At 38.4% G+C, this 21,237-nt stretch overlaps 1 protein-coding gene across 1 annotated transcript; it reads left to right on the top strand.

Moving 5' to 3' along the window:
* Positions 1 to 15,049: 15,049 nt before the first annotated feature.
* Positions 15,050 to 20,320, top strand: LOC150107882 (glutamate receptor ionotropic, kainate 3-like). Its single transcript, XM_090415370.1, has 3 exons — positions 15,050 to 15,199; positions 19,732 to 19,991; positions 20,074 to 20,320. The coding sequence occupies exons 1-3, from the start codon at positions 15,050 to 15,052 to the stop codon at positions 20,318 to 20,320; spliced, it is 657 nt and encodes a 218-aa protein (XP_090271496.1).
* The last annotated feature ends 917 nt before the right edge of the window (positions 20,321 to 21,237 follow it).

The raw sequence follows: 21,237 nt of genomic DNA, 5'->3' as shown, positions 1-21,237 counted from the left end.
TAGAAGCTGAGTAACAGATAAACAATAATTAAATGTTTTTGTGGGTTATTCAAATTTATCTGAACGTGAATTTCATGTTGCTCCTATTTGGTCTACACAGCAAAACGGCAATCTTGATAAAGTACACCTGATGAGATTCTCGTCCTTGAGGGTACTTTCAAATAGACGGGATTAAGGCAAAAGTAAAATAAAATAAGCCGCGTAATGCGGAATAAACCAAATTCAGCAAATGATGATTTATAAATGAGAGTGAACTCCATACGGATGATTGCTATTTCAAAAACAGATGGTGGATCATAAGACCCCCCCCCGCATAAGATACCATTTCTCAAAAAAAAAAAAAAAAAAAAAAAGAGCAGTACGACTGAGCAAGTACGTTGATGCTGAGATCCGGTATCCAGAGAAAAAACAGTTAATCGAAAGGCAATTCAGCGAATTACAATTCGTCGAAAATGCAATTCATCGAAAAACAATTCACCGAAAATTTTAACTTTTCGCAAATGTTTTGATAAAAGTGATCCATTTAGAACAAAAACCGAACCGTGCAGAGTGAGAAAGCAATGCTACTTTAATAGGGAATGATTACAGAACAATTTGGTTTCTTGTTGTCTTTCTTGTCCGATAACTGTTTCCTGTCAGTTCATGGGACTGATTTGCCTGCTTTCGGGAGGAAACAGGCAAATCACCCTACGCAGGAAAAACCTAGTCTACGCAGGCCGGGTTTTTCCTCCATTATTATTTTCCATTATCATTATTGTTGCTAGTAGTAATGTGCGATTTCAATACAGCAATTATTATGGGATGAATTACTCAGATTCGCTATTTGAAACTTTTACGCGAAAATGTCGAACCGTTCCAGTTTTCAGTTCAGCTATCGGGGCAACAAAGAAATCACGCGTCCAAATTATGTATAGTGTGTGTGTGTGTGTGTGTGTGTGTGTGTGTGTGTGTGTGTGTGTGTGTGTGTGTGTGTGTGTGTGTGTGTGTGTGTGTGTGTGTGTGTGTGTGTGTGTGTGTGTGTGTGATACACTTCAAGTTATTGGTATTTTCTGCCTTTAGGCTTTTAAGATTTAGCAAGCATCATAAATTTATCATAGAGACGGTAGCAATCTTACAGTTCCACATATGTGTACAGAATCGCAGACAGATTCGTATCAAAAGCTGTGGACTACATTACAGTGATCAAATATGTTGTTCATTTTATTTTTCTTTGTTGGAGTTCTAAACAGTTTCGCTAATGAAACGCATCATCGTATTTCTTATATTTGAATATATATTGATTTTACGATTTTTAATTTTTAATGCTTTTAGATGCTTCGGATATTAGGACAATTCAGTAGTTTGTAAGATAACGTTTCTTTGATGGGATTAGCGAGATCTGAGTATTCAGTTTCTTGGTTTGGAGACGTAGAAAATTTACACGCATTTATAAATCGCGTTAAAACTACGGATTTCATTCACACGGTTTTATAATGGCAAAGGTTATTGTGCTCAGCATTGTTTAATTCCGACCAGTTTCAACGCGGAAGAAGCAAGAAGACTGATAATCAGACTCAAAACTAAAGTCTATGAAGGTGGGGCCTTTTTCCTTAGATACATATCAGTGATTCCCCCTTTTTAATCTGAACTGCTCATAACGGATGCCATAATCACATCCAAGCATCATTTGGCATCATGTTTTAGTGTGCTCAAGTGAAAATGCTGCTACTTGTGTCCTATTTGCGCGTGTTCTTCTGATCAGTTTACTGTTTTTTTGGGAGGTAATAAAAATTCCGAGTTTACTGAATAAAAGAAACTACGCCATTGCCACATGACCCGGATAAACTCACATTTCGCTGAAAGTTTTGCCTCTGCCACCTGGTTGGCCGCATGGTTTGAATATCCGTTGTCCAACCAACAGACTGTGTGTCGAATTCAGCAGTGGGCTTCGCATTGTCTTCGTTTCAGAGATTATTATTATTATTATTATTATTATTATTATTATTATGGCCAACTCCAAGGAGTCCTTAGACTCATCAAGGGAGTCCCTGAACATCATGTCAAGAACAACTGTTCAACATCCACACAGTATCTCTCGCACTTTGCTTTGAATTCATTCACAACAGCTCTCGCAGCTTATTCCACTCATTCACCACTCTCCAAGTAAAAAACCTAGTTCTAACACCCTTGTTAACCACACTCTTGCCACTTTCCATGGATGGCCACTAGTCCTTCCACCACCAGTCCTGTTCTCAAAAATATCCTCTGAATTAATCCTATAGAAACCTTTCAGTAATTTGAATGTCTCAATCATATCACCCCTCTTCCGCCAATCAACCAATTTCTGCAACCCACAAATCTTCAACCTGTTCTCATAAGGTTCGTTCCATAGACCTGCTATCATCTTGGTCACTCGCCTCTGGATCCTTTCCACCTCCTCCCCATCAAGAAGAAACCCTGGCGCCCAGATCTGGGCACAGTAGTCAAGATGGATTCTTATCAAGGCTGGATACAGAGGAACAATAACTTGCTTGTCTCTGCTCGTCAAAGTATTCTTCAGTAACCAAGTGATTTGATGAGTTGATTTAGCCACTTTTTCAATGTGCCCCCTAAACTTCAACTTCCTATCCACCAATGTGGTATACTGCTGCTAATCTTTTCACACCAAAATGCATAACCTTACACTTTGCCACATTAAATTGACATCCATTTTCCTTAGCCCAGTCCTCCAATTTATCCAAATAATTCTGCGAAATTTTGACATCATGAGCATTCACTATTGCTCTACCCAACTTTTCATCATCAGCAAACAAATGAACAGTTCCTCTCGGATCCTTTCCTATATCGTTAATGAACAAATTAAATAGTAATGGTCCAAGAACAGAACCCTGCGCTACACCACTAGCCACAGGTACCCCCGAATAAACTACTCTCTGATATCTCTCCATCAACCACCTTCCTATCCATCTCACCAACCCTATATCCATCCCCATATGCTGCAGTTTACTGATTAGAATTCCATGTGGTATCCTATCAAAGGCCATAGCAAGGTCCAGCAGTATCACTGTATACCCATTACCCTTCTCCAGTTCAGCAGTCACTGTGTTATAAAACGTAAGCAGGTTTGTGAGGCATGATCTACCCTTCACAAACCACGCTGTCCCCCATACAGTATCCCATTTTCATCAATCCATTCCTGTATTTTTCTCTTGACCCTGGATAATAACTCCTGATATGCTGATCGGTCGATAATTTGCAACCGCAGTCTTGGAACCTCCTTTATGCAGTGGAACTATTTTCCCATCTTTCCACCCCCTCGGGACTAACCCAGACCCGACACTCAAATTAAACAAAATGGTCAAAGGAACTGTCAATACTTCAGCCGCTTGATTTAAGACCCGAGCTGGTATACCAACGAATCCCACAGATGTATTCACATTAAGGTTTTGTAATATACTATTCACCTCCATTTCATTCACCTCAATTCCTGTATAAGCTATTGGTTCCTTCATTCCTGCAATATTACCACCTGGATGATATACTATTGCAAAGTGCTCGCTCAGTAATTAAACTATATCAACTGATTCAGTTACTTCCCTACCATCGGCATTCCTTAAAATCATTCTGCCGTGCACAGTTTTTCTTTTACTTGCAGCATATCGAAAAAACTGTTTGGGATTCTCTTTATCTTGCGTGGTGGCTAATTTCCTTTCATAATCCGCTTTTTCTTTTTCTTACCACACTATTTTCCCTACTGGCCTGTGCTTTATACGGTTGGTGTGCCTGCAGGTCACCTTTCTCCTTAAATTTCCTCCATAGTTGTTTTTATTTTTGCAGCTCAAGCTTAATGGTGTTATTCATCCATTTAACCCCTACTTGATTTACTATTCGGACTCAAGGTATACAGTCAGCCATAACCTCCTGCAAATGCTCCTTGACCACTTCCCATGCCCTATCAACATCCAGCTCTTGCAGTTTTACATGCCATGGCACTGAACCAAGGAATCTCCTAAGCATGTCAAACTTACCAGTCAGGTAATTCCACATTTACCCTTTCTCAATTGAAAATTCCACACATTTAGACACCTCCCCAGGTCAAGACCTTATGATCACTCTCACCAATTGGTGGCAACGTGGTCATATTCATTACAGTCAAATTCTCAGATGCAATTTCTAGCAATAATGTATATTCCATTACATGCTGTCTCAGGTACTTATCCATTAATAACTTCATAAAATCCAATTCCTTCCTCCCATGTGTCCTCTCCTCCTTCCAATCAATGTTACCATAGTTGAAATCCCCCATAATAATTACCCTGCTTCCACTCATTCCATCAATTTGTTTATGCATACTATCTCCACCATCTATTCCATCACCTGGTCTATAGCAGCACCCAACTGTATATTTTGTTCCACTAGTCTCAGTCTCACATCAAATATCCTCAAATGTGCTCTCTTCACTATCCTGAAGTTTAACTTTTTTTCTCCTTGGCTGCAGTTCATCAGCTATCATCAATAACACTCCTCTCCCCCATTCTTTTCTCCCTGTCCCTCCTGAACACACTATACCCTCACATTCAACCCCACTAGCTATATCATCTTCTGTCATCCATGTCTCACTAATGCCAATAACCTGTGGCCAGGAAGAACCAACCAAGGCCAAAAACTCTTCCTTCTTGTTCCTAATACTGCTGGCATTAGTATACATGAAGTGCAGAAGCCTGTTAGTCCCACCCCTATCTTTATGCCTTATACTATCTATCCCATTCTGAATTGAAAGTTTATTTTTCACTTGGTTAGAGTATAATAAATTTAGTTTAATCCTTTATCCAAGTGTGAGCAAACAAAGTTTGCGCCTGAAAGTATCTTCAGGACTGGGTTAAGGTGGTACACACCAGGGCAACTCGTTGCAAAGGTGGAGCAAGATACCAACACTCCTATCTCAGTATCTCCTATATAATGTAATGCAAAACACATCTCCTTGCGGATATGTCTAATGTTATGCATTAAGGGAAGGGCCACTACCCAGACTAGTTTCGACCTTTATTGAGGTCTCTTCAGTGGGAGCCAGGCCCAAGTGGAGATATCAGGCAGAAGCATTAGCAGGTCATCTCTACCTATAGGAATTGCCAATTGGTGTGCCACCCTTTTTTAATAATTTACTCTGGATTTAGAGAAAGATGTTGAAAGTTTATTTTTCACTTGGTTAGAGTATAATAAATTTAGTTTAATCCTTTATCCAAGTGTGAGCAAACAAAGTTTGCGCCTGAAAGTATCTTCAGGACTGGGTTAAGGTGGTACACACCAGGGCAACTCGTTGCAAAGGTGGAGCAAGCTACCAACACTCCTATCTCAGTATCTCCTATAATGCAAAACACATCTCCTTGCGGATATGTCTAATGTTATGCATTAAGGGAAGGGCCACTACCTGATATCTCTACCTGATATTCTGCCTGATATCTCCACTTGGGCCTGGCTCCCACTGAAGAGACCTCAATAAAGGTCGAAACTAGTCTGGGTAGTGGCCCTTCCCTTAATGCATAACATTATACATATCCGCAAGGAGATGTGTTTTGCATTACATTATATAGGAGATATTGAGATAGGAGTGTTGGTATCTTGCTCCACCTTTGCAACGAGTTGCCCTGGTGTGTACCACCTTACCCCAGTCCTGAAGATACTTTCAGGCGCAAACTTTGTTTGCTCACACTTGGATAAAGGATTAAACTAAATTTATTATACCCATTCTGAATTGTTGTCCATCGTACCAGCTCAGGCATATTATACGCATTCTTACACTCAACTGCCTCACTGATGTCTGCATATCACTTCCCCCCCCCCCAATGGCTCTAGTTTCCCTGATTCTGCAAACCTCCTTTCACTTCATTCAGCAACACTTTTCCAGTCTCCGCACCAAATCCATCCAGATGCAAACCATCCATCTTGAATAAGTCCTTTAGCCCATCAGACTCACTCCACACGTCAACAAACTCCACACCACTCCTCCTGCATAACCTGCCCATAAGATCATTTGCAATTATGACCCTCCTTCTCATCTCTTTTCTGTCATACCGCGATGGATTACTTTGCTCGGTATGAGACAATTGCCTTACCAATTGGAAGTCCAAGTGGCTTGAAAACGTTCCCTGTTAGATCTCTGGAGCAAAGCTTTAAACTACGCAAAAAATAAATAAATACAAAAAAATAATAATAATGATGATGAAAAATTAGCTTGCGCACGGCACGTACGAATGCACTATGAGTGAGCGAAGGATTTACAGTATTTAAAGGTTATATTATATTGCATTATATATAAGTATTCAGGATTATCTAAGTATTTTGTAGGTTTATAAAGATTTATTTTTAAATCAACAATACAAGTAATATGTAATGTTTATTAAAATCAGAAATTAATCTAAAACCTTTTAATTTAAGTAAAACAATATTTGGACATCATTAATGGAGAACATTTTGAGTAATTGATGAATCGATTAAGATAGAATAAGTGAAGAAAGAATTACAGAAAATCAAAACTCTTTTTTTGCTTATTTTTTAGATTGTAAAACCCGCCAAGTATTTTGTTAGTTGGTATTTGTTTACGTCCAAAGAAGTAGACTACAAGTGGTTCGCTTCCATTTCCGCATCGATGCCCGCTGTTCAAAATGTGGTTCTCTTCAGGAACTCTCAAGCTCCTCTAGCAGAGGTAAGAATGAGTCTAAAACGTAAGGAATTCCGTTTCCCAAAATTTTACTAATCAGTTCGATAAACGTGGCAGTTTAATTCGTGAAATAGTTGCCATTTTGCATCAGAAAATGATCGGACTACTTATTACAGTCTTGTGTCAAAGAATTAATAATTGTGGTATGCGATTGTTATTTGCGTGATTTAACATCAGTAAACAACATTTAGTACATTTACGTGATTTTTTAAAAAAAATAATAAAATTAAAATAAATAATGTAACTTGTTTTTCGAAATAAAGCTTATGAGAGGAAAATATCTTAATACGCTGCAGTTATATATTTAAAAAAAATAAAATATCACCAGCAGAGCTGCTGCTGCCAGAAATATTTGCATCAATCATTTGTAATGTTCATAATGTTATTACCGCAATGCGGAGATTATTTTAAAAAGAAATCGGTTCTCTTTCAATAGAAAATCCGATCGACCGAGGAAGGCTATCCAGCAGCAGACGTCTGGCTGTACAACAAGGAAGTATTCCCAACCAAAACCGTCCCCCTCAGCTACGCAATCTACCGTAAGAAGGAAATTAACGAAATAAATTGGCATCTGTCACAAAGATGTCGATACGAGGCACACTCAGCGACAATAACTACAATGGCCATGGAGGTGAGAATTTTACTCACAAACAATATACATAAAATATTCTGACAGTACAGCAATCCTCGACTAATGCGCCCCCGATTAGTGCGTTTTCGACTAGTGCGTCATTTTTTTCGATACTCAAATTCGATTAGTACGCCTCTAAAATTCGATTAGTGCGCCTATCTTAAAAATAAATGTTACAGATTTTAAAAATTTTCGATCTATACATTTTTTATGGCGAACTATTTTAAATAATCACTCACCAGAATGAAATAATTTACTTACCGATTTGAAACATTTTACAAAGTTATTTTTTAATGGCATACAACACTATTTCCATGTACGCTATGCTCCAAATTTACCGCCAAAATTTATGTCGTCTGCTTTACAAAACATTTTGCTGATCGTATCTCGTGCAATTGTTTTCCTTAGTTTTTTATTTTAAATTATTTTCCTAACCTTTAATCGTGAGTCAAAGAATTAGTGAGCAAAAAATAGAAGTATGAAAATGATTAGAAAAGTAATCTGATTGGAAGAAGAACTTGAAATAATAAAGAAAAATGAACAAGGCGAGTCCAGAGCAAAGATAAGACAAGAACTCAAAAATGGGTGAATCAACTGCTGAATACAAGAGAAAGGTAAGGCTGCTTCAAGTTCATTGTGCATGAACTCGAAATCAAAGTATTAGAATGATTGAATTAGAGAGAGTTCTTTTTACATGGATCGAAGATTGTAACCAAAAACGGATCCCACTAAACACTGGCCTTATTAAATCAAAAGCATTGAACCTCTTTGCAACCTTGAAAGAAAGAGCTATCAATGATGGAAAAGAAACAGAATTCCACGCTAGTGCTGGGTGATTTGAGCGTTTTAAAAAGAAAAATAGCCTACATAATGTTCTAATCACAGGCGAAGCCGCAAGTGCAGATAAGGAGATATCCAGAGATTTTGAAGAAAATTGTGTAAGAAGGGGACTATTGTGATCAACAAATATTTAATGTCGATGAAATCGGCCTTTTTTTGGACGCGAATGCCTTCCAAGACTTTTCTAGCTAAATCAGAGAAATCTCAGCATGGTTATAAAGTCGCAAAGTTGAATGAAATTGATGCTAGCAAAATGAAAGCCATTTGGAAGCACATTCTTGCACATTCTGCAAATGATTTTAGAGACTTTTCAAATGAATGTAAGTTAATGAAATCTCATTATGAGACGTTGAGTGATTCCGACCTGCTAAATTTAGATACACAGCGGGAAGATCCCGAAGAATATGAAGAAAATTTATTCACTGACAAGCCCAAAGAGGTTTCACAGAAACAATTTGAAAATAGTTTTCGTACAATCGAAGTTTTTAAGCAGCTATGCTTGGAGGCTGACCCCGGTGAAGAGAGAACCAGTAAAATTTGCAGAAGAGTAGAAGAGGCAATAGGGCCATACCGTCGGTTGTATGAAAAAAAGAAACAGAATGCCCGCCAAACTACGTTAGCTCAATTCTTTGTTAAGAAGCAGAATAATAAAATTTATATTCTGAATGTGTTTTATTGTCTTTCAGCTTCATAGATTTCCTTTAACTAGGCCCTGAGACATACCTTAATTATTTTATAAAAAAAAATAAGGTTCAAAAAAGAAATTTGAGGAACAGATGATACTTTTCGCCATAGGTTATTATATTCGATTAGTGCGTTTTCGATTAATGCGCCTGTTTTAAAGAACGCATTAGGCGCACTAATCGAGGGATTGCTGTATATTCATTCCGAAGTTTCCATTCAACTTCACTTTGCTCTTTAAAATTAGAATCATCCTGTCACGTATATTAGTTGCCTCTTACGATTCGAAACCGCAGCCGTAAAGAGATAAGGTGGTTAGCCCTATGCCTCCCGGTGTGCCCTATGTCTGTAGATGCGTGTGTTCACGTGACCGGTTTCCCTATTCTGGAGGACGAAAAACCCTACTTTCCGGGTGAAAACACCCCGACCTTCGTACCAGACCGGTTAACTCACCTTTTGTCGAAAGAGACCGGATAAAGGATCCTCACGTCATGAACGGGAATCGAACCCAGATCTTTCCGACCAAAGGACTTCTCCAATAATGACTGAGCTACTGAGGCTCATAAAATTCTAATACCCAATACAAACTGGTTGAAGCTTTCATAGAAAAGAAACGTTCTACGTTCTCTTAGAAAGGGACAGTTTTAAATCACGAATCGTACAATAGATATTTTAATATCAGCTAGAAAACTTTGATGGCCATCAGCCAGGTATTTTTATACTTGTCAGGCCAGAGTGGAGATCATTTCTGCGCTCTAACCAAACAGGCTGCGGTTTGGAATCTCGTCGTGAGCGTGGAACGTTTTTAGATTTGAACTTCCATCATTGTGCTGACATTACCGTTCGATTACCGGAAGGGTGAATTGGTTTGACAAAATTTAAATGCTTGGTCTCTAGAGTGGACTTTTTTTTTGGATTACCTAGTCTTGTCCACTTAAAACACTAAATGACTCCACGCAGCTTTCATGGGTGGGGTTCTCACAATAGCAACAGTTTCTATTTATAACTACACTCACTTGATCTCTCATTTTCACTTTAAACGTTATCTTCATGAAGGCTTTTTAAGATGAAAATGTATCCTCGAAGCTCAATGAGTTACGACTTACTTCTCTCTTATTCTCTCTCTCTCTCTCTCTCTCTCTCTCTCTCTCTCTCTCTCTCTCTCTCTCTCTCTCTCTCTCTCACGCATATAAACACTCATCTTTCTGATCCTCGAGTCTCATGGTCAGGGATTCGCTTGTATTTTAAATCCAGTTAGGTTGACATTCCTCAATTGCATCCCATAAGGACTGAGATAAATAACCCAACTTACCTGGAGAAAAACTTTCCCGCCAGTCTAATCCACCTTGAGACGAAAGGGGGAAAAATTTTATAAAGGTCCTACATGGGATTCGAATTCACGTCTGCAACCAAAGCGGATCTTCTTTAACAGTTGAGCTGTACGGAGGCCGAAATAGAACTTGTAGAAGAAATCAGTCATCCTTGACGGTCATTTCCAATACAATTCAAATAGAAATGTGTGAAAAAGAGCCAAATGTTAATATTCTCATTATGCAAGAACCTGGACACCTCTTGGAAGCTACCAAAATCTTTATGAACTGTCCACTCGGAGAAATTTGAAGCGACACTCGGAGGTCCCACACATATGAAAGTGAAGCAGAATTTACAGGCTGTTTGAACCGAATCCTTTCCAGACAAAAGGGGGGAAGCATCGCTAAGAACTTACTACGGAATCTCTAAGAAAATTTCTTTTTCTTTCTTTTCAGTATCCTCCGTATCTCTTTCTCGGTGCAAATAGCCACAACATTACAGTATTGAAAGGTGGACTGTTCAAAATATTCTTCAGCACTTTAATGGAAAAGCTGAAAATTCGGTGAGTAACAAGTTACAAAATTGTAATTAATTATTGCTGACGGGTTTTCAAATACCGGTGACTAGATTTTAATTATTGAACTGGCGATTTGGAGATTTGTGTTTGTGTGCGTGCTCAATAAACAATCGAACTTCGTATTTCTAGATACAAAGTTGATGTTCCTGCTGCGAAGGATTATGGGAGCCTTGTTCAGAGAAACTTTACTGGAATAATAGGGATGGTATTTAGGCAGGTAAAATAATTTTTCTTTTGCTAAAAATATAATTAATACTAAGATTTTAAGCTACCGCAGTAATGAGTAATAAATATTGATGCAGATAAGTAGACGGTCGTGTGTGCGGTAACTGAATCTTTCTTAACCACTCCAAATCCTAATTACTTTCGCACGATCCTCTTTATTAAAACTACGTGTATGTGAATTGAGTCCAGATTGAGTGGATCAATGCAGTCCAGAAAATAACTTCCGCATTGTTAGCTAGATCCTGAGCGTGTCGTAATCGGAAGGAAGTTTTAAGCTTTCTCTCTTGTTCGATCTTTGCAATTCTTAAACCATCTCATTTTTATGTGAATTTCACATATCGTTACGGTAGGGGATTTAAGAAACTAGATTTCGTGTAATCTAGAGAAGCGATTCGGAAATGTTTTGAACCCACAAATATATCTCCTTTCGGGGAATCTTTGTGACATTTTCCTTAATAAATTATCGGAAAGGAATATCCGTAATTAACCGTAGCCTGCAAATCAAGAAAACGATACGTAATGTTACAAATTAAATGACATAACTGTGGTCTAAATCAGCTAATTTAATAAAAATTAGTATTTTGCCCTTTTACGAAGGACTTTTTAATAAGATACATCCAATAAAAGTTCTGTCTTTATGCTCTGCGGAATTCCTACAAGTTTTCGTGGAACCTTCGGGTTTCGCGGAAATACAATTTAAGAACCATTACTCTAGGGCTGCGTTTCCCACCCCTTTCAAGATTCCAGTAATACTTGCATATTCCTCCCATGCAAAAGCAATTTAGGAAAAGTTATATTTCATTTACACACGAATTACCTCCGTTGTAGTAAGCCACAAATACCCGAAACTTTTTTAAATTATTAAATGCATTTCAATTAACCAATTTTAGATTCAATACCACGCGCCTCATTCGACTGGTTTCGAATTAAAAAAGAATCAGGACTTAATTTTCAAATCTGCAAAAATAACTTTTATGTCTCGATTTACTGGTAAAAGTTAGAAAATGAATTTAAAATCTAGTAAGGAAATTTTCTTTCACCCTCTCTTTGACGACAGTAACTGAAAAATAATGAACATTAGTTGTCAAAAAACGTTTATTAAAACCTTGGACTATAATTTTAAAAAAAGTAATAAATTTCTTTAAAAAATGAAAACAAAAATATGACTATTAAAAGAAACAGTGAAAATTCCTTGCGTTTTTGGCCATCGCAAATACCAAAAATATTGAACGACTATTTTACCTCAATCATTTTCCCAATAGACTGTGCTGCCCTCTGATGTCAAAAGCACACGTACTTTTACCCAACGTTCAAGTTAATTTTGTTTAGAAACTAATGTTTTTCTTAACATAATTTGCAGAAGGGGCTTAATTTTATACAACTGCTGACTGAAGAACCATTTTCCTAATCTATTGTGCTGCCATCTGATGTTATTCATACGCACCTTTACCAGAAGTTAACGTTAATTTTGTTTGAAATAACTCATGTTTTGCTAAATGAATATAATTTGCAGAAGTGGCTTTATTTTCGTTGTTATTCTAGGAAGTGGACATGAGTGTCAACCAGTTTTCTCACACGTACGAAAGAAATCTTGCGGTCAGTTTTCTTCACACGCTTTGGTATTCTCCGCTGATATTTGTCACAAAGGCCCCAAATTTGCAACTGAAATCAGGAATTCTTCTGGCACCTTTCACACGAGCGGTGAGCAACTGAATTTTGTTTTGCTCTCTAATAAATAATGAAAACAAAAGATTAAGCGCGTGCGTGCATGTGATCATCTTTTTCTACTTTTTTCATTCCCCCCCCCTTTTTCAGCTGTGGATTCTGGTAGTTGTCTTTCTGTTCATTGGAAGTGCGAGTGCATTCACCATTTTGCGAACATATTCCTTCTTGCGTAGTGCTCCGTCAATCACCTTTCAAGAAGTGTGCTGGAATTTTTTCGGCTCCTTGCTACTCAAAGGTACGTTTTCGATGATGTTATTCAAAATGTTTTTTTTTAAAAAGTACTTTATTGCACAATATTAAACAAAATCAACGGAAAGCCTAAACGCATAAAACTATTTAATGAATTAAATAAGAACTTTGAGCATAGAATGTAAAATAAAAGTATATAAGCATACGAATATGTCATCTGATTTGTTTGTCTAATTTTATGTTTACGGGCATAAATATATTTGACAAGTTTGGTGTCATTGCTAGATAAAAGGAATGGTTACGCTACGATACTGCTGCACTTTACAAAAGCATTTGATAGGATACGGCACGGAACCCGGTTACATAAATTGGAACGAATGGAATTAGATACGAAATTCGTAACGTGGAAATGAGGATGAAGCAGTAGAATCAAGGAGCGACATGCGACTACCTCAGGTCTAGTTAATATGGTTGATGCAGAGAACTGGCAGGATTATTGTTATAGACTAACAATACACGCAAATTGCAACATTTTCTGAAGAAAACATTACCAGCTGCACACCGCATTGATAAAAGCGAGCTAAAAGAAATTACTGATGCTAAGGATTGTGGAGGAGGGTACTAGTGGAGTAACTTCAGGCGCCATATTGCAAAACGTGGCTAAATAGTTCATAGGAAAGTTATTATGCGTCTTTATAAGACCTTGATTAGGCCCGCATCCGAACCTCTGTGTACAGTAGAGATGGCGGAGGCGATCTAGAAGCGAGTGACGACGATGATGGCACTACTACGAAATGCTTCTTACGAGGATAGGCTAAATATTTGTGGATTGCAGAAATTGGCTTATAGGCGGAAAAGTGGTAGCATTATAGAGCATACAATTTACTGAAGAGTTTTATAAGCCTGATAGAGAAGAAAGTTTACACTGTGCAGGAAGAACTAGTGAATCATCGCTGAAATTGGAGGAAGAGTGTGGCTAGCAAGGGTGGGATTTTTCCTTGAGGAGTGGTGAATGAGCGGAACAGGTCGCTGGAGTCTGGTGCAAGTGCCACGTCGGTGAATGAGTTGGAAGTATGGCAAATATTCTGCAAATGAGGGTTGACGTTTGGTGAAATGTTAGTAGCAACCCCCCCCCCAAATCGGCCTACAGACTCCATGGAGGTGTCCATTATTTTTTTATGTGTAGTTCCCACCCAAGAAAGGTTATCCTAAACCTACAATACATTTTCTACCGTGTGAGGTACGGGTTTTTTTTTTTTTTTTTTTGCAATTTTTATCAATTTTATATATTTTTATTTATTTTTACATATTCGGGAAGCTCTGCTCTGGAGACCAACCAGAACCTTTTCACTTCAGGCCTCCAGTAAGCGGGGAGTTGGTCCCACACCGGCGATGAAAGTCATCTCCCACCTAAAGACAATTACAAACACACCATTATTCCCATAGCGGGATTCAAACCCGCGACCTGCTTGTTGGAGAGCGGGTACGCTTCACTTGGCCTGCTCGGTTCTTTAAATCTCGTAACGCTTTCATCGTGGTGGTTGATCACTTCATAAACCGGTTTATTAACTGTGGCAAGCACATTTTGAAATGAAAGTTTGTTGCTTTTCTAAAAACAGTCAATTTAAGGAGTCTATTTCTTTCCCCATTTCACCCGTTTGTCGCTTCCCTCGATTATATGTAAAATGATAAATATCAATTTAACGAAATATTTTATGTTTTCAAATTTATAATACAGCATGTGTAATATTATAAAATATTTCCCGGCTTTTGTAAATATAAATATTGGATTTCATATTAAAACCAAATCGGTTGCAATCAAACAATAATAAATTAGGGGGAAAAAGTTTTATATTTTAAAGTTTAATTAAAAAAAATGAACTTAACTGCCACATCAGGAAGATGAAGAAGAATATCAATGTCACCATCGGAAGAGGAGCTTAAAGCATGAAATTGCTTATTATTGTTTATTTCTTAGCAATAATCCTCTAGAATAAAATTAGTCTTTTAAGTAGTGATTGGACAGAATACCTTCGCTCTTAAAATGCCCAGTTTTCTTTTTTTTTTTTTAATATAATTTCAAACGCTTTCAGGAATGAGGTCATCTCTTCTGGTGTTTGGAGGATTTCAAATCTTTTGCGTGTTCTGGTGGCTCTTCGCACTTGTCATCGGGATGGCCTACAGCGGAGCCCTCTTTTCCTACATGTCCGTACAGGTCAGGGAGAGGACCATCGACTCCACTGTTCAGCTGGCAAAGGCCGTCGAAAAAGGCGAAATGATTTGCGGGACGGTGTTCAAAACGGGATATCATTACATGTTCGAGGTAAGTGAGATACTCTTATCATCTGGATGTTGTAGCACTTCAGTGAGTGACATTCCTAAGTGATATATTCCACAAATTCAAAAGTGACATTCATACATAGCAATATGGAGGGGGGGGGGATTTCGGGACCATGCACTTCATTAGTTGCATATTTAGGAAGAGTACAGTAGACCTCGGTTATATCGTATCGCTCCTGCAGTGAAAAAATCTGTTATAAGTGGGAAGTCCTGCAAATCCATGATATCATTTGCGTCATCTTCACTGTAAGGGAAAGAATATGATCCAAAAGAGTTCTCTTTCCTTGCGAATTCCATTTCAGTGTCTATCTTCACATATTTTCCCGTTTCCTCGGCATCTGGCTATTCCATCGCCATTTTATTTTGACGATATGGCACACAACTGTTTTTAATTTAGCTTTTCTCCCAAAAGTTCTTTAATAGCGATTTTATGACTTATCATTTCTTAAACGTTTCCAAGACATTTATTTCGTTAATAGCTTCTTTTTTTTTCCTTATAAAAATACAGAATGAATATTCAAACCCATTTGAGTTGAAGATAATTTGATCGTTCTTTTAAGACAATCGTACTGATAACTGAAGGCTTCGGGCTTGAAGAAGTTGCATGTTTAATTTCCAGAGTTTCTAACCTTTTACTTATCCCTGTACTAAATGTACAATGATTTTTATCACCCTTCGTTGGCTGCATCCACTATTCATGATATAATATCCAGATAAATTACTCCATTTTCATTAATTTTGCACTCCTTTCTATCACCACTGCGCTTTCTCGGTCTGCACAATGATGCCTAGCATGGGGAGAAACTTTATGAAGCATGCGGGTGCTGAATTCAGAAGTGAATGTGTAAGCGGACAAACACAGATTGAGATGGCCTGAGATGGGTGGAAAGAGTTTAGGTGTGAAAAAAGTTGTAGAATTGGTGGTAATATAGAGGAAGTGGCAGGGGAAGGTATTGAAGAGTCACATCGCAGGAGTGATGTTCTTAGGACTTGTAGAAGCAGTAATGATTTCTTATGTTTCTTCACTAATGTTAGAAGTATTCGAAATAAGGGGAACGAAATTGTTGCTTTGCTCGAGTCTGTTCGCCCCAAAATTGTTGGTATAAGTGAAACGTGGTTAGATGACGATGACATCCTGACAGGAATAGAGATGAACGGATATGATATTTTTCGTGAAGATAGACAGGGAAGAAAGGGAGGAGGAGTGCTGTTAATGGTAGCAGATGAGTTGTGCCCATCTAAGGTGGAATTGCAAGATGCAAATAGTGGTCACGGTTTTGAGGCCGTATGGTGTAAGGTAGAAGTAAACAGGATGAAACGTTTAGTTGGGTGTTGCTATAGACCTGGTAATATGGAGGGTAATGAGAAGGAAATGTATAGGCAAATTGGCCTAGCTAGCAAGAAACGAGTTATCATTATGGGCGACTTTAATTATGGTAATATAGACTGGAAGCAAGAGACTGCATCTGGGGGTAAAGAAAATGATTTTTTTTGAGTTTTCGAAAGATAATTACCTTAGGCAGCACGTAACGGAGGGTACACGAGGATCAAGAGTATTGGATTTGATCATCTCATCAGATGATGTTATTATAAATGTGGTGTCAAATCTTCCACCAGTTGGTGAGAGTGACCACGAGGTGATCATGTGCAGGGTGACCAGTCATTCGAGGACGTCTGTTAGAAAGGGATATATGTGGAATTATAAGACTGGTAATTACGAAAAGCTCAGGAAACAGCTTGCGATAATAAATTGGAAAGAGGAACTGGATGGAAAGGATATCAATGCTGCTTGGGCCTTACTCAAGAACTATTTGGTGGAGACAATATCAGAGTGTATTCCAAGGGTCAGGAGGGTAAACAGAGTGGGTGTAAAATGGATGAATCAAGAGATAAGGTATGCAATCTGGAAGAAGAAGGTATTATGGAAGAAACACAAAATGAGTATTTATAACAACCAGATGCATGAGAAGTACAAAGAGCAGGCGAGGAACGTGACTAGCTTCATAAGGGTAGAAAAAATGCAGTATGAGCAGCAGTTAGCTAAAGCGGCCAAAAAAAATCCTAAGGAGTTTTTTCGATATGTCGCCAGTAGAAGAAAGAATGATTATGGTAGGATGGGATTGATTGGTGAAAACGGAGGAATGATAACCGCTGAGGAGGATATAGTTGAGATATTTAGTGAACAATTTCTAAAGGTATTTCATTCTTGTGAATGTGGCATCATGCAGAACTTGAAAGCAGTATGAAAGGAGAAGGAGGCGGAACTGTTAGTAAGTGAACAGGAGATATATGAGGAATTGAATAGACTTGATGTAAATAAGGCTGTGGGACTTGATGCTATTTCACCACGTGTCTTGAGGGAATGTGCCAGAGAGTTAACAACAGCTTTTGTATATCTTTTCAACATGAGTCTCTCACTGGGTCAAGTTCCAAAAGAGTGGAAAGAGGGTAAAATTGTTCATATTCATAAGGGAGGTGATAAGAGTAAGGCTTTGAATTATAGACCAGTCTGTGTGTCTGGAGTTGTGGTCAAGGTATTAGAGAAGTTAGTTAGGAATAAAGTTCAGAATTGGGTTGACAACAGAAAAATACTCTTTGGCGGTCAGCATGGATTTACTAAAGGAAAATCGTGCTTTAGCAACCTGCTTACTTTTTATAATAAAGTGACAGATGCGTTGGATAAGGATATTGCATATACAGTGGTATATTTAGATTTTTCAAAGGCGTTTGATAAATTGCCACATGACAAGCTGGTAATTAAATTGGAACGGATGGGGCTGAACAGTAGATTGGTTCACTGGATTGGAGATTGGTTGTCTGATAGGTATCGGCGAGTTGTCTATGGAGGAGCGATATCCCAGAAGAGGAAAGTTACTAGTGGTGTACCTTAAGGTCTGTTTTGGGTCCATTGCTGTTTAATTTGTATGTAAATGATATCTGGAGAGGTCTGAATGGTGATGTGCAGTTGTTTACAGATGATGCAAAGTTGGGCAGAGCTATCAAGAGTAGTGTGGATGCTGTAGCTTTGCAAGAGGACTTGAATACACTGTCTGAATGGGTAAATAAGTGGGGATGTCAATTCAATGTTTCAACGTGTAAGGTTTTGAAATTTGGGAAGCAGAGATGGGATGTAAAGTACACAATCGGTGCGAATATCTTGGAAGAGGTGGAGGAAATGAGAGATCTGGGAGTGATTGTAGACAAGGACCTAAAATTTCGGGGACATGTTACTAAAATAGTGAAGACAACACAACGGATAATGGGAATGATGCGGAGGACATTGACTTGTAGAAGTAAGGATGTTATGGTTCCTTTGTATAAGGCTTTGATCAGGCCACATATGGATTACTGTGCACAGATCTGGTCACCTGGTTTTCAAAAAGATGAAATTGCGTTGGAAAAAGTTCAGAGGCGATTGACTAAGGTGGTTTCTGGTCTCTAGAATGTAGAGTATGAAGACAGATTGACAAAATGCAATTTGCAGAAATTGGTGGATAGAAGGAGGAGGGGGGGATATGATTGAGACATATAAGCTGTTGAGTGGTTATTACCAGATTAACGTCGGGAAGGTTTTGCACAGAATGGGTGAGGATAGCAGGAGAACAAGAGGTCATTCCTGGAAGCTGTATAAGGAGGGTGGGAGCAAGGGAGTGAGGAGCAGGTTTTTTGCATGGAGAGTGGTGAGTGATTGGAATGCTTTGTCCGAGAGTGTGGTGTGTGCAGAGACAGTGAATATATTTAAGGCACAGTATGATAAACTGTGTGTATAACAGTGGACCTCCCACGATGAGTCTTTGACTCCATGGAGGTTTTTATAATAATAATAATAATATTTGGTTTGTTTTTATTTCTGCAGCATTTCGCAGAAACGATTTTTTTCATCCATTGTCGTTTACTGCTTGCACACGCATTTACTCGGGAAAATGAATGCATAAGTACCAACCTTCGGCTGTTCCGGTTTTCCTGGAACACGCGGAGGAAAGCAAACCCAACAGAACACAGTTTGAGACTAACTCGAAGCTTAAAAAAAAAAAAAAAAAACGCTATTGAAGGTGTACCGAGTAATAACCACTAGGGTTTTTTTTTTTTTTTTCAAACGAAGAGAGCATGTCCTGTCGTTTTACGGAAGAGCCGAAGTGCATGCAAGTAATTGTCCTAAGAGTCAGCACCCATTCAACTTCAAGTGTTGCATCATTAGTAACGACGTCCGCATGTTTATAACTAAAGATCGCAGTGACTTCCTTTATTTGCGTAAGTCGCGAATGGGGTCATATTTCTAGGAACTGCAGAAAGGTCTCTTTTAAACATTAACTGCTTAATCTAATTATTGAACTTCAGTTCTTTATGTTTGAAGCCAAATAAAAGTCAGATCACTTATACCTTCGCTTTTTATCCTAAGCTTTAACCAAACATACGTTACTTCAGTTCTCAGTGAAATCCGTTATAACTCTGTAATCGAAAATTACTGCGAGGATTCGTTTCTCGTATTTCACAGCACTTTCTTTCTCTCCTCAGTCGGCCGAAACAGGAACGATGGCTGTGGTGGGGAAGGCCATGGAAAAGGATCCTTCGGCACTCGTCGGTAACGTTCGAGAAGGTCTCCAGAAAGTCCTCAAAGAGAAATACGCCTTCGCCAGTGATCAACTGGGCGTGGACATGATTCTTCCTGAACTGGGAGCAAGCGAGTTCCTTTATTCCAAGGACTCCTTCTCGGCTGCTACTTTTGGACTGTTTCTAGCCAAGGGTCATCCGTGCATTGAGAAGTTCAACAACATGTGAGTATATGAGATGTGGTGTTTTCACTTTTAATTTGTCTGTAGGTTTGCTGCATCATCACTGATCGTTTGTATTTTGCAGGGTTCTGAGGATAACAGCGTCGGGACTTGACCATAAGTGGCTCAACGACATACAGTTACAAGGTCTATTGAAGAATTCCTTGAAGTCAGAACACCAAAGTGGACCTCAGCAGCTGAAATTGAAGCATTTCCACAATGCTTTGATTTTGTTGTTTGCAGGGTATGCAGTTTCGGTGTGCATCGTCTTTGGTGAAATTTTATTTTATAGGATCTCGTCTCATCCCAGTAAGATTAGTGGTCATTTATAAAGTGGATTTCATCTTGGCTTTAAACCGAATAGAACATCAGCAACAGAACTCGATATCCCAAGGGCACAGACCTTCGAACGAATCGTATGTGTGATAAGGTCATACAACTGCTTGAAATTTAATCTAATGGGTGCATTCGTCATAAGTCAGTCAGGATCTCTTACTTTATGTTCCGTGGTGTTTTTCCTATCCATATAAAGAACTGTTTGTTCACAGGGGAAAGCTTTCCTTAGTATGACAAATTTTATAGCTAGTTTGAGTGTAAGATGAGAAACAGCAGCAGTCAATGCGTGCACAGTTCAAATGGAGAACCTTGTCTAGAATATGGTGATATCGAAATTACTGAATAGCGAGCAATGTTCACTATAAAGAATCTGCGCTTTTAGCATTACTAGGAAGTAGAAATAGATCTACTGAATAAGACGATAACGTTTCTGTTTGAAAAGCAGAACTAAGGAAACGCTGAACATGGAGCAGTCCACCCACACACCCCATTGACGGCTTTAGGATTCGTAACCCCTCTGGGTGGACCTGATATACAAGAGAAACATGCTGCCATACGAACAGTCAAATAAAAAAGAATGTAAAAATTAAATTATTGGTTTAATTATGACAGTTTTTAAAGATAATGATAAAAATTATGCTCTCTGTATAATTATACATCAGATTCTGTGTACAAAGATTAGTACAAAGATGACATCAACGCTGTTATCTTTGTACAAATTAATAAATGAGTCGTAACCCCTCCGCCTACATTTACTCAGTGGAATAGTTACATATGATTATGTTAATTAGCAAACACAATTATTTTATCCCAATTACGTTTCATAACAGAAATTCTATTTGAAAATACATCTCATGCTTTCTAACCGTAACTATTTGCAACAAATGAGTTGCGTAAACATAAATAAAAGAAT

The sequence above is a fragment of the Typopeltis vanoorti genome, chromosome 3 (genome assembly GCF_054136105.1).
Source record: "Typopeltis vanoorti isolate ZY-2024b chromosome 3, IOZ_Tvanoo_1.0, whole genome shotgun sequence".
Classification (NCBI taxonomy): domain Eukaryota; kingdom Metazoa; phylum Arthropoda; class Arachnida; order Uropygi; family Thelyphonidae; genus Typopeltis; species Typopeltis vanoorti.
The sequence above is the reverse complement of the archived record's forward strand: the minus strand, read 5'-3'. Positions and strand labels throughout refer to the sequence as shown.

Coding starts and splice junctions, on each gene's coding strand:
- LOC150107882 (XM_090415370.1), top strand. CDS start 15,050: ATGGCCTACAGCGGAGCCCTCTTTTCCTACATGTCCGTACAGGTCAGG. Junction 15,200..19,731: donor GATATCATTACATGTTCGAG/GTAAGTGAGATA, acceptor TTCTCTCCTCAG/TCGGCCGAAACAGGAACGAT. Junction 19,992..20,073: donor ATTGAGAAGTTCAACAACAT/GTGAGTATATGA, acceptor TGTATTTTGCAG/GGTTCTGAGGATAACAGCGT.